At 55.2% G+C, this 13,444-nt stretch overlaps 1 protein-coding gene across 6 annotated transcripts in view; it reads right to left on the bottom strand.

Annotated features, from left to right (window-relative positions):
- Positions 1 to 230: 230 nt before the first annotated feature.
- Positions 231 to 13,444, bottom strand: part of SEMA4B (semaphorin 4B) — a 40,117-nt gene continuing 26,903 nt past the window's right edge. For all 6 annotated transcript variants that reach the window (XM_083586393.1, XM_083586392.1, XM_083586391.1 and 3 more), the window contains 13 exons: positions 11,290 to 11,450; positions 10,402 to 10,464; positions 10,124 to 10,222; positions 9,239 to 9,350; positions 8,850 to 8,966; positions 7,977 to 8,134; positions 6,398 to 6,576; positions 5,788 to 5,938; positions 5,333 to 5,546; positions 3,234 to 3,349; positions 2,567 to 2,733; positions 2,351 to 2,436; positions 231 to 1,937 (listed from right to left, as the gene is read on the bottom strand). In XM_083586393.1, coding sequence (XP_083442519.1) covers positions 1,150 to 1,937; positions 2,351 to 2,436; positions 2,567 to 2,733; positions 3,234 to 3,349; positions 5,333 to 5,546; positions 5,788 to 5,938; positions 6,398 to 6,576; positions 7,977 to 8,134; positions 8,850 to 8,966; positions 9,239 to 9,350; positions 10,124 to 10,222; positions 10,402 to 10,464; positions 11,290 to 11,450 — 2,411 coding nt within the window. In that variant the 3' untranslated portion in view covers positions 231 to 1,149. The remainder of the gene's footprint in view (positions 1,938 to 2,350; positions 2,437 to 2,566; positions 2,734 to 3,233; positions 3,350 to 5,332; positions 5,547 to 5,787; positions 5,939 to 6,397; positions 6,577 to 7,976; positions 8,135 to 8,849; positions 8,967 to 9,238; positions 9,351 to 10,123; positions 10,223 to 10,401; positions 10,465 to 11,289; positions 11,451 to 13,444) is intronic.

The following is a 13,444-nucleotide window of genomic DNA, read 5'->3' as shown; positions in this document are numbered from 1 at the left end:
CAGCGGCAGCCATTCTGCCCGGATTCCCCTGGTGGTAGAGGCTGAGGCTTTGCCCATAGGTATGTGCCACAGCTCCCAGCGCTTCAAGGGGCACACAGGGATGCTGGTGGGACCTGGAGGCTCCAAAGCACTCACCCTACCCCCAGGGCTTTCAGGGAGGGTTGAGAGGCAGGGATCAGGGAGCCTTGGCTGCTGTGAGAAGGCTGTCGAGAGAGATCAGGCCCAAGCCGTTGTCAAAGGAGACGTCAACTTTTATGTAAAAATAAACACAACCAACACACAAGGCTTGTGCAAGTGCACTTGTGGGAAGCGTGGGGGTGCGCTGGGGCTGCTGTTGCGAGTGGCCAAGCCAGGGCCTGCCCTTCCACATACCTGGCCTGGGCAGGAGGCAGCTCTGTGCTGGAGCCCAGGCAGAATTCACAGTGGCAGACAGCCAAACCTAGAGCGCGCAAGAGTCAGAAGGGCAGGCCTGGTATCTGTGTTTGGTGGGCGTGTGTCCCTCCCTCCCTCGCAACATGGCACCTGAGCCCCACTCTCACACCTCCACACACCAAGCAAACACCCTAAACATTCAACAGGTTCTCCCCCTAAGCCCACAGAGTTCACAAGAAGCCAGACTCCACCCCATGCACACAACACAACACCCCCCCATTGAGAGAGCTCGCAGGTGCCACTCCTTGGCCCAGAGGGTGCTCTCTTTGGAAGGAAGTGCAGGAACTGGGCAGGCCAAGGACAGGGCCTCCTTCTGCAGCCTCCTTGCAGTCTCTCGTCCTGCCCCAGCCCAGTGGGGCTTGGGTCTGGCTCCTCTGACCTAGGACGACAGCCCGGGCCAAAGTGTCTCCCCTTCTGCCCAGCTGAGCATCCTTGCAGCAGCTGGGGAGCAGGCCACCCCTGCTCCTCAAGGCTTAGGAGTGCCCGCTCTGCTCTCTGCAGGTTCCGGCCACTGTTTGCAAGGAGTCCAGGGCAGCGCAGAGACACACAGGTGCCCCAGCGCAGGGCGAGAGGACGCGGCCCAAGTGCCCAACACTGCAGGGCCTCTTCTGTCCGTTCACAGTCCGTAGGGCAGTTCTGGTTTGGGTGGGGGCACCAGGAGCTCCTGGTTCCTCGGAAGGCTCAGCACAGCAGGGTCTGTGGATACAACAATGCGGCTCATACGACCGAGTCCCGGATCTCGGAGCCGAGGCGCACACGCGGCCGCTGGGCGGGAGTCAACACCTCCACGACGCTTTCGTGGACGCTGAGCGGGCGTCGGTCGGACTCCGAGAAGGCCACGCTGGGCTGCGCCGCCGGAGCGGCATGCAGAGGCGTGTTGGCCGCGTGGCTGTCGTGGAGGGCCTGGTAGCCCTTGTGGTCTAGGATGGCACTGGGCGTATGGGCCCCGTTGAGGGGCAAGTTCTCTGCGGGAAGCCCCATCTTGCGGGGTTTCTTGGGATGGGCGCTGGTGCACTTGCCCTGCTTGAGGAAGGTCTTCACGGCGTTGCGGTGCCGGTGCAGCACAAAGAGGGTCAGGAGCGTCACGGTGACGGCAAAGGCCACACACATCACCAGGAACTCCGTCCAGTAGGTCTTGCCCTCCAGCAGAGCTGACATGCTGCTCCCCGCGGCCGCCGCTGAGACGCTCCTGGAGGTGCTGATGGTCTCCAGGGGGTTCTGGAGGGGCACGATCCGGGCTCCAAGTGTGGGCTCGACCCGCACGCAGTAACTGGCCATCAGCTGCCGGAAGCCGCCCTCCTGCGACCAGCAGTCATAGCGTCCTGCCTGGGCTGGGCTGCCCATCAGCACCAGCTCCCCTTCGGGAAGCACCAGGACAGCCGAGGTGTTGATGGCAACCCCATTGTGCAGCCAGTGCCGAGAAGCCAGGTTGGAGAGCTGCGGGCAAGGGAGCGTCTGCACAGCGCTGGAGCCCAAGATCACCACTGCCTGGCACGGGGGCTCTTCTGCAGTGGGGAGAGAAGGGACACCCACCAGTCAGGCCCTGGGTGCCACAGGGAGGCTGCCAGGCAGCCGAGCCCAGGAGACCCAGTGCGGTGTCGGACTGGGGCCTGGGAGACCAGCGTTCAAATCCCCTCACCCCATCAAATTCACTGGCCAGTCACTGTATCTCAGCCTAATCTACCTCACAGGGTTGTTGTCCTGAGGATAAAATTGCGGGGAACAGAAAAATGTATGCCACCTTGAGCTGCTTGAGGGAAAGGTGGAATATAAATGTGATAAATAAATAAGTTGCCAGAGAGACTCTAGGGCAGCAGGCAGGACAGAGCCAGAAAGAGAGTGCCTGTAACCCCTCATCTCATTTTCCCTCTTTTGTTCCCAGAGTTCTCAAAGCCCCCACCCCAGCTTTGGTCTTTACCTGTGGCTGAGCGGCTGGGCTGCCCATTGCCCGTCTGGCAAAGCTGGGTGGCATCAGCCCCTTCGATGTCCTGAAGCCAGCTGGGCCTGGTGAGAGAGGCAGCAATGGTGAAGGGAGAGGCAAGGAGGGAGGGGGCAGAGGCCACCCATGGGTTGAGGGGGAGGGGGAGGAAGGAGGTGGGCATCCCCACTTAGGCCTGGTGGAAGAAGCACTCACCCTGTATGGGGCCATGAGCGGTCTGGGAGAAGCGGAATGCAGGCCCCTCCGCTCCAGCTGCAGAAGGGGTCCCGAGACAGGATGCATTCGGCACAGGTCCGGTACATGCTGCAGTTGGAGAGCGGCACTTGGACGAGCGCAGTGTAGGAGGCAGCATAAAGGAGGCCCTGCGGGGAGGAGCTAAGTCAGGCTCGTTCCACAGAGCAGACCCACCGTGCCCCCTGCAGGTCACCTGTCAGAGGGTCTCCAGCGGCCACAAGCCAGTCATGCAGCACCTGACCCCTGTGGGCAGAGCAGCTGGCCACCAGGCAACAGAAGCTCTCCAAGCCAGCCCTTGTCCTGCCCACTGTGCCTAGCTAAGGGGGTCCCTGCTGGTTCAGAAGTATCTGCCTGAGTCCAGGCTAGCACAGAGCAATGTTTCTGGGAAGGAGTGGAGGAAAGATATGACACACCTTTCCCTCCAGAGACCCCAGGTGCCCACGCAGATCAAGGCAAGGGTGGATCTACAGCAGCCACTGAGGAGGGAACCCTGCTTTGAAGCTCAGGGCTGAGTCCTCTTGGAAGGCACACAATCCCCAAACTGGCCACTTCTCTCTCTCGTGTAGACGACTTCCCTCTTCTGATGAGGATGCTGGCGGGAGTTTCCCAGGATGCCCCTCTGTCTTACCTGGGCAGGGTCCAGAAGCAGCTTGAGGACAGGCTGCCCAGCAGGGAAGAGCTGGATCTCTTCAATGATCTGGACCTGCTGCTCCATCACCACGGCCTTGTGCAGCCAGCCGTCATCTGCAAGCAGAAAGGGGAGCCCAGCGATGAGGGCCAGGGCAAACAGCTGTCTCCCACCTGCCGGCCAGTCCCCCACAGAAGAGCTCCATCCCTTCCCTCCTTACCTGTCCAGGGCCAGCCACAGAGAACCAAAACCTGCATGTCTGAAGTCTGGAGGTCCCAACCAAGAGTGGCCAACAGCCTTCCCAGACACCCGACGGCCTGGTCTCTCTCTCTCTCCTGTTGTTGGGCATGTTTCCTGCCTGCTATTCTGAGTAAGTGGAAACGGCACAGACTCCCCTTTGTGGCCAGGATGGCCTTAGGTTGGGCTAGACCAAGGTTTCCCAAACTTGGGTCTCCAGCTGCTTTTGGACTACAATTCCCATCACCCCTGACCGCTGGTCCTGTTAGCTAGGGATGATGGGAGTTGTAGTCCAAAAAACAGCTGGAGACCAAAGTTTGGGAAACCCTGGGCTATCCCGTCAACAGCCTTTAAGATAAGATGTGCCTCACTCTGCAACACTCTCCCACTGACCTCTCCCACTTTTAAATTCAGCATAGTCTCTAATTCCTCCCCCACCTTTTTGGGCCTGATCCAGACCCCTCACTAGGTGTCTTAAAGAATCGCAACACACAGGACAAATTGAAACAGGGAAAATTCTGAAGGCAGCAGCAAGAACAAAGAAGCCACCTATAGAATGAGAAACTTGGAGTTTAATAATAATAATAATAATAATAATAATAATAATAATAATAATAATAATGTATTATTTCCCCAGCCACTCTGGGCAGCTTCCAACAAAATATTAAAAATACAATAAAACATCAAACATTAAAAACTTCCCTAAGCAGGTCTCTCCCACCCACCACAGGGCAGCCACAGCAGCGCAGGCAATGGAGAAGGTGGAGGAGGTCACTACCACCACCTTGCTGAAGATAAGCAGGCCCAAGCCTGGTCAGGTCAGGTGGGGGACCTCCTGAAAGCCAGGTGCCTGCTCCCTTGGGTTCCATGATAGGCAAGATAGAACTGAATGTCAAGAAAGAGGGCAGCCTGGGGCGCCTCCAAAGAGTACTCAGGATGCAGCCGTGCTCTCTGCAGGATGCCTCCTCTCTAAGGACGCTTGGAGCAAGTTTCCAAGAGAAGATCTAAGCCGGTTGAGAGGAGGAACATATGGAGAGACCTGCAGGATCAAGCCAATGGCCTATCCACCCCGGCCTGCTGTGTTCACAGCAGCCAACCAGATACCCATTGCGGGAAACCCACAAGCAGGACCTGAGCACAAGAGCCCTCTCCCCTCCTACGGTTTCCAGCCACTGGCGTGCAGAAGCATTGCTGCCTCTGACCGGGGAAGCAGTACATACCCATTGTGGCTGGTAGCCATGGAGGGCAGAGGACCTTCTCGGTAGTGGAGCCCGCCCTGTGGAACGCCCTCCCATCAGATGCCAAGGAAATAAACAACTATCTGACTTCTAGAAGACATCTGAAGGCAGCCTTGTATCGGGAAATGTTAATGTCTGGTGTTTTACAATTTTTATGTGTTGCAAGCCACCCAGAGTGGCTGGGGAAACCCAGCCAGATGGACAGAGTGTATGTGTGTGTGTGTGTGTATATATAAAATAAGGATATACGTATTTTCCGCTCTATGACGCACCAGACCATAAGACTCACCTAGTTTTTGGAGGAGGAAAACAAGAAAAAAAATATTATGAATCTCAGAAGCCAGAACAACAAGAGGGATTGCTGTGCAGCGAAAGTAGCGATCCCTCTTGCTGTTCTGGCTTCTGGGATAGCTGCGCAGCCTGCATTTGCTCCATAAGACGCACACACATTTCCCCTTACTTTTTAGGAGGGAAAAAGTGAGTCTTATAGAGCAAAAAATACAGTATTATATCCAGGAAGTGCAGGTAAGAGGCAGCTAGCACCTTGGAGGGTCCATCCTTCCAGCCACTGCCAGAGGGCCTCCCGCTGCCTCCCTCCTCCCAGCCGCCGCTGCCACCACCCACCTGTGCCCAAGAACAAGACATCGTAGGCCCGGTGCAGGCCTTCGACACGCTGGACGCTGATCTGCTGGTAGCGGGCATGACCCTGCAGGAGGAAGAGTGGCTGGCTCCGAATGGGGCTGCTCATCAGGAAGTGGTCCTTAAGGTAGTTGAGCACCCGGTCAGGCATCTGGAGTGAGGAGGTGATCTTCATCCGCCGGGCCTGGCTGTTAATGCACTGTGGGCAGGGGGATTAAAAGGAAAGAGCCATCTTGAAGTGAAGGGGTGCATGGCAGCAGCAGCAGCTTAAGTTGTCCAGCACTGGACTGTGGCAGCCCCTACCCTCTGCAGGATCTCAGGCAAAAGCCAAAGGCAGCCTGGTAGCCTTCAAGGTGGAGGGCAGGCAGACCCACCAGCATCAGTCCCAAGGCCTTCCCGCCCCCAAGCCCATGGAGCTGGTTGCTGGGTGATGGACATACCGCTCCAGGCCGGGGCTCCGGCACAGGGTGGGTGTCCGTGTACCACTGTTGGGTCTCCCGGTTGACTTCCTTGTACAGCCCACTGAAGGCTTCCTCCACATCCGCCATGGAGAAGGCACAGACTGCAGCGCCCCCAGCGCCCTTCCTGTCCCTGGGAGAGAGGAGGAAGGAGAAGGAGGGTCAAGGATGGGACAGTCGAGAAAGAAGAATGACAGATTTAAACGACTATAACCTCACTTGTCATTTGATATAATTTTGTTTGATCTATATGCAGGAGCTGGTAAATGCACAGCTGAGGGATGAGGAATTTGCTAAAGAAAAATAGGTGTTAATTAGAGATAAATCTATAAAATAAGCAGCATGTAAAAGGGTAAGAAGTGGAAATATCTGAGAGAGTGCAAAGCCAGTTTTTTTGGGGGGAAATGTATTAGTTTTAGTTTGGCATTGATGTGTTACACATTTGAAAAATGAATAAAAATTAATTGACAATAAATATATAAATGGGGCAGTCAAACACCCACAGGCATGCAGAAGTAATGGGGCATGCACCAAGCACCCTCTACCAAGGGAACCTGGCAGCCCAGAGAGGCAGCCTCCTCTCACTGCTCACCACTGAGAGGTGAAGACCCCGTAGAAGACGGTCTCTGCCAAGTTCTCGCCTGGGGTGAGCACAAACATGTCCTGCAGCACGTTGAAGGGGAAGCCGTCCTCAGGGTGTGAGCACAGCAGCTGGGCCTTCAGGAAGGTCGTCCACCGCCTCTGGAGAACCCGCTCACCCCCAACGTCGCCCTGGCAGGGAGAGAAAGGAAGGGAGGGAGGGGTGAGGGGTGGTGCTGTCATGCCAAGTTGCAAGAGCCGGGCCTAGAGAAGCAACAGTGTGGCAGGAAGGACATCTAATGGGCTTTTAATTTTGGACTTGAGACAAGCTTGGTGGAAGACGGTTAGACTTGGGGCCAAATGAGATGTAGCTAGATGCAAATTGTACTTCCCTCCCCTCCCTCCCCACCCCAATGGGAGGAGGCAAGTCCCTGCATCCCAGATGCTCACGTCTAGTTTGGTCCCAAGTTGTATTATGTTACAGAGCAGAGGCCCAGGATGCCCAGAAGAATTTTCCCTGGCAGCCTATTTGGAGTCCTTTGAGGGTGTAACTGGGTTCACTTTTATTTGTAAGACAGTCTGGGATTATACTTGCAGTAAAGGATGGTGTAGTGGTTAGAGCATGGGTAGGCAAATTAAGGCCCGGGGGCCGGGGCCGACCCAATCGCCTTTTAAATCCGGCCCGCAGACACTCTGGGAATCAGCGTGGTTTTACATGAGTAGAATGTGTGCTTTTATTTAAAATGCATCTCTGGGTTATTTGTGGGGCACAGGAATTCGTTAATTTTTTAAAAAAATATATAGTCCGGCCCCCCACAAGGTCTGAGGGACTGGCCCCCTGCTGAAAGAGTTTGCTGACTCCTGGGTTAGAGTGTCGGACTCCTGGGTTAGAGTGTCTGGAGACCAGGGTTCAAAATCCACACTTGGCCACGAAGCTTACTGGGTAACCTTGGGCCCATCACAATCTCTCAGCCTAGCCTACTTTACAGGGTGGTTGTGGGGATTAAATGAAGAGGCAGCATATAAGCCACCTTGAGCTCCAGGGAAAAAGAGGTGGGATTTAAATGCAATAAAACTTTGCTTCAATAAAACTTGGAGGAACTGGTCGAAACATAAAAATCGAGTTCTCCACCTGGGACAGAAAGGTGGCTTTTTAATATTTTTTTAAGCTCTCCTTCCACGCTGAACCCAGCTGGGAGCTCCTCCCAGCTGCCCCTTGCTGTTCCTGCTGGTGCCAAGAGAAGGCATGAGAGAGCAAGAGATGGGCACCAGGGGACGCTGCAGGCCCAGAGAACCATCAAGGGCAGCAGCATATTGCTAGTTTATTAGTTTATGACCATTCTTCTCCCAGGGAGACGCGCTTGTAGAATCTCCTGCCTCAGGCGCCAAAATAACTCGGCCAGCCTTGGGCACAATGAACCTTGACTTAAGCGGGCAGGGAAGGACCATTTACTGCTCTGGCTCAGGCAGCAAAATGTCTTGGGCTGGCCCTGGCTCAACAGAAAGGGAGGTTTCCACCTTCTCCAAACTTTTGCAAAAAGGGAAAGGGGGGAAAAACATCCCAGTTCCCAAACAAACGAAGCCCTCCTCACCTTGCACACACGGGCAATGCGTGACACAACAGTGTCTTCAAAGAAGTCAAACTCCTTGCCACTTTCGCTGAAGAAGAAGTAGATCTTGTCGTCGTCCCCCTGGGGGCTGCTGGGCGGGTGGCTCTCTCGCAGGTAGGCTGAGCCCACAAAGAAGGGATCTGTGGCACATAGGAACATAGGAAGCTGCCTTATATGAGACAGACCATTGGTCCATCTTGCTCAGCATTACCTACACTGGCTGGCAGCAGCTTTCCAGGGTTTCAGGCAGGAGTCTCTCTGACCCCTACCTGGAGATGCCATTGGGGACTGAACCTGGGACTTTCTGCATGCAAGGCAGATGCTCTGCTGCTGAGCTGCAGCCCTCCTGATGGCAGAGGCAGGCCTTTCTGCAGTTGCTCCCTAATCCCATGGATCTGGATCCAGGGAAGAGGCTTGGAGCGCCCCCGTCCCAAGGGCGAGTCCAAACCAGAGCTGCAGAGAGTCTAGCCGGTGGAAGAACACCTTGACTTGAAGAAGGCTCTTGCGAATTCACTCCTGCCCCCAAGACCATGGGAAGGGCCAGTGAAGGTCTTGATGTCCGAGGCAATAAACATGCTCCCCAGTCATCTCACTGAGCAGCACAGCTTCCCTGCTCACCCATCTCCACGAAGGAGAGGACTATGGATGCCTACTAGCCACAAGGCTCAGCTCTGCATCCACAGTCAGAGCCAGCCATGCTTCTGAATACCAGCTGGTGGAAACCGCGGGAGGGGAGAGGCCTCTTGTGCTCGGATCCTGTTGGCAGGGTTTCCCTTTGGGGCCGCTGGTTGGATGATTGACTAGATGGGCCTGATCTAGAAGGCTTTTCTCATGTTCTTATGCTACCCCACACACCTTGCAGCCAGTTGAGCGAGTTCTCGGTCTTGATGGCCGGGCGACTGCCGTGACTCCGCAGGATGGTTGGCTCGTTGCCTTGGAAGTTGCTCACAGTCCCCGCGTACAGTTCTCCATCTGCCAGAAAGCATCCCCATCAGGGAGACCCTCAGAGCCATTTACCAGATACCCAGGGATAGTCTCCTCTTCTTCAATGCTTTAGAAAGACTTGGCTGGCTCCCCTCTCCCTGCTGCATTGCAGGGGACCGGACTAGTTGACCCTTTGGGTCCCACCCCCCCGTCTATGATTCTATGACTCTTCCAGTCCTGGGGGTGGCCCAGGCCCTTCCCTCCTTGGTTCCATGGAATGGAGGGATGCAGCCCCTGGCTTTAACCCAGGATCTCCTTACCAACCATGATGGCCGTGGACCTGTATGCAGGATCAAAGGGGCAGCGCCCTTTCCCGTCCTCCAGCAACAGCTTCCCGGAGGCCTCTCGCTTCAGGCTGAATTCTGGAATGTTCTAAATGGGAGGATGGTGCAGTCAGGAAGATGCCAGGAAGTATGTATTTGGGGGTGGTGTTGAAGCAAAAACGTTTCTGTTTTTTAAAAATGTGTGGGGACTCAGGCCAGGAGACAAGACCTAGTCTAACCCTTCCCACTAACGCCAAATAGTAGGGGCTGGGGCTCCCCGAACATGTAGACTCCAACTCTAGGACCTTCAAGAAGGCCCTTGCACAGCCTCCAGGTGCAAATCCTGCCAGGGTCTTGGCCTGTGAGAGCACTGAGCTGTGTTTTCAACGCTACAGCAGTAAACAGCAGTGGCTCCTTCCCAGAAAACAGGACTCTATCCAGGGTCTGCCCACAACTGGCAGCTGGAGGCTTCCTCATGAATGGGGCTTGTTCCAGTGCAAGAAGGTCCATACAGGACTGGGCCAGGCTGCCCAGGGAGGTGGTGGAAACTCCTGGCAGGACAAACATCTCCAAAGGGCATTTCTTTGATCCTGCTGAAGGGTGCATGGGAGTCTCTCTTGAGATAGCTCAGCCTCTGCCAACCTGGTGCCCTCCACATGCTTTGGACTACCACCCCCATCAGCCCCAGCTTGCATGTAACACAGGGGTTGATGGGGGAATTGCCGCACTGGTTGGGCTTCTGGGAGTTGTAGTTTGAAATACCTAGAGCGCGCCGGGCTGGTGAAAGCTGAGCTGGTTGGCCCAATCTGATAGTTCTGATTCTCCAAGGCGAGGGGTCCCATACTGGCAGCAAGGTGTCCCTCCCCCCACAAGCTTACTCACAATGTAGGTGCAGGTGGGGCTGAAGGCGCTGGTCCCACAGGTGTACAGGTGGGTACTGTTCAGCTGCAGCAAGATCTTGATGTAATTGTGACAGTCTCTCTGCAAGGGACAGAAGAGGAAAGCTTTGAGCTCCGTCTAACTCAAAATGCCCCCCAGCAATGGAGGGGATGCCTTGAGCGGGTCACAGCCCAATCCAAGGGGCAGAAGAAGCCCCACGGGCACAGGAATGGCAGACCTACTTCTGGTAGGGAGGGGGGAGTCACATCCCTGGCACTCACCTGGGGGTCTTTGCCCTTGAAGACACACTGACGCTTCTTCACCTCCTCAGCCCCCCACAGCAACTGCAAGACAGGAAGAGAGGCGGTGACCAGGGGGCTCAGTCCAGGCACTCCCCTTGCCTCCCTCTAGGGCGGTTTCTAGAATGGCATTTCAGAGCCATCCTTGGCAGGCTGTGAGCCCCAGCAGTGCCCCTCTTGCCCCATTCCCAATGGACCCTTGATTTCCCCACTGGTACTTTCTGGGGCCTCTCAGTGAACCTCATCTGTGGCAGTATCCTGCCCCAAAAGGCAGCTCACCCACTGCAAGGGGGGCCAGCCCAGTGATGCCCAGTGCCAGGGCTGCAGATGCATTAAATGGAAAACCCCAGCATTCTCCTAAAGTGGCCCAAATATTATGCCAAGAGCAGGACCCTGGCATCTAGAGTGACTGGCATGGGGCAGGGCCAAGGGAAGCAGCAGCAGCTGCTGCCCAGCCCTCCTTTGGCACCTGGAAGGCCATGGGGTGCTGACCAGCATTTCCAAATCAAAGGCTGAAGCAGCTTGCTTTTAGAAAGACCACAGGCTCCAAGATCCTCAGGTTGCCAGTTTCTGTGCCTGAACCCAAAGAGTGAAGTTGTGTGTGGCAACGGTTTGGAACCCTCCCAGGCTAGGAACCCTCAGAGGGGAAAGGAGAGGCAGCCTCTGCTGCCAGTGTTGAGGACTGGCTCTTTGACTGCAGCCCAAACTGCTTCCAGGGTGAGTAGAGACTTGTTGGTCCCATCAGACCGGGAGGTACAACAGAAACAACCAGCCAGTCCGTCCATCAGCCAGTGATGTCCTTCCTGTATATTTCCACTGCACATCTGAACTGAGGGGCTCTAAAGTGGCCAGTGGGCACCCTGCACTTACTTTTTGGTGCTGTGGCCCAGGAGAGAAGGAGGTGGTGTTGAGGGCAAGGAGCCTCTCACGGGCACCTGCGTACAAGGTGCCCCCATCTGGGCTCAGCATCATCGTGGTGTAGTTGGTGATTCCAGGCTCTTCAAAGCGGGTCAAGAGCCGGAGGGGGGAGCCTGGGGGGAAGGAGATAAGAAAAGAGAGATGGCCTATGAGTGGCAGGTTGAACCCCAATGTCCCAAGCAGTCCTGCCCCCTCAGCAAGCAGAGAACAAAAGCGCTGCCACATTTCAACAACTTATCAAGCATGTCTCTCCTGCAACTTCATTTGTCAAAACAAAGCTCAAGGCTATCCTGGTCTGTGACCGTAATAAAGTTCATTCAACAAAGCTCAAGGTAGACATAACAGGTCAGAACACTCCAAAAAGGCATTTGAGTGTTGCAAACAACATTCAGTATTGCAGAATGCCCAAGAGCAGCATTTTGCTCAGGGATTTGGCCACACACAAATACAGAAAAGGTGAATGAGTTTCAATAATCCACTCAAGCAGTAAGGCAGAAGACAGGAGTCCAGCCTTTTCAGATCATCAAAAGGAGTTATTTGCTCCCAGTCTTTTCTACCCACTACAGGTTTTGCAGTTACTTTTCTCTCATGTCCACCTCTGTGCTAATACAGTAATGGCAAGGTTGCAGGTTTGATCCCCATATGGGACAGCTGCATATTTCTGCACTGCAGAGGATTGAAATAGATGGTGCTCAGAGTCCCTTCCAACTCTACAGTTCTATGGTTCCTGGTGGCGCTCGTGGTGTCGTCGTCTCCACAACAGCCTTGGGCAAGGCAACATTCCCAGAGGCTGTTGTGTGGCACATGCCAAAATCTCCACAACTGGCTTACTGGTTCCCTCTTGCATGTATGATGGAGTTTTATATGGGGGGGGTGAGGGACAGAAGAGGAATGACTCCCCAAGGCAGAGATGGCTGCTGCTCAAAATTCCCTTCCACCTCCACACCTGGGATGACTCTGCCTGTGCTCCTTTCCCCTTCCGCTTCGGAGCAAAGAGGTGGTACCTGACTCTGGGGGAAAGACCCTCCTGCAGGTGGCTTCCAGTCAGGGCTCTTGCTAACTAACAGGAAATGACTCACCTCTGCCTGAGGGTACCTGAAACTGCTGGATGATTCAGCTGCAGTGCAGGATAGGACCCTATTGAGTTGGGGGGGGAACCCTGGGAGTCACCCATTGCCATTCTTGGCCCAACTCCTTGTGGGGCACTGGCACCCAACTCCATTTGAACAGGCACACAGCTGAGGCCTCCAGGGCACAGCTTTCAGCCCCAGGACCTCTCATTTTGGAGCGTAAGCCAGAGTTACCATGCTCTGGACGCCTAGAGGAAGGGCTGGGGAGGCTGGCGAGGTCTGCGTAGCTTCAGCAGAAGGGAGGGAAAGGCAGAGCACCTGGGTGTGGCACCCATCACAGGGACTCTCCCTGGGAGCTTGCCTGCAGAGTCTGGGAAACAGCCTCGGTGCTGGATTGCGAAGCCCAACCCAGCTGACCTTGGGTGACCTTCCCTGTTGCACGACTCCAGCTCTGCAGCACAGCCTGTTCTGTGTGTTTCAAGCAAGCCTGTGCCTGATTGTTTGCCACTGGACAAGTTCCAGCCCGTTCCTGCTCCTGCTTCACTAAAAGGCTGAAACGTTCTCCCAGCCCTGCTCTCCCTCCTGGGTGGCAACACAGGCCTGGCGTAGGTGAGGGCGGCTGGTGCTCCGGCCCTGCCAAGGGAACCCGGAGCAGCTTCCCAACTTCAGCCCACACGTGGCTCCAAGAGCCACACAGTTTGTTCCCAGCCAGCCGTGGGCAACAGCCATCTCCCTGCAGCTCTGTGGACCATGGCTGAGAAAGGAGGCGCCTCTGCTGCTCCTTTGATAGCTGAGAGGCTATGGGAGTTTGGAAATTCATAGAATCATGGAACTGTAGAGTTGGAAGGGACCACAATGCAGGAATGTAAATTCCTCTTTAATAAACTAGAGCAGTGATTTCCAAACCTTTTCAGGCTGCCGCCCTTGGTTCCACAAACTCATCCCCAGTGCCCCCTACCTTACCCTATAAAAAGCAGTATTAAGAAAAGCTGTTTGCATGATCCACTAAGGAAGGTAATAACACAGTGACTTTCAGA

The sequence above is a fragment of the Podarcis filfolensis genome (genome assembly GCF_964270895.1).
Source record: "Podarcis filfolensis genome assembly, chromosome: 14".
Taxonomy (NCBI): domain Eukaryota; kingdom Metazoa; phylum Chordata; class Lepidosauria; order Squamata; family Lacertidae; genus Podarcis; species Podarcis filfolensis.
The sequence above is the reverse complement of the archived record's forward strand: the minus strand, read 5'-3'. Positions and strand labels throughout refer to the sequence as shown.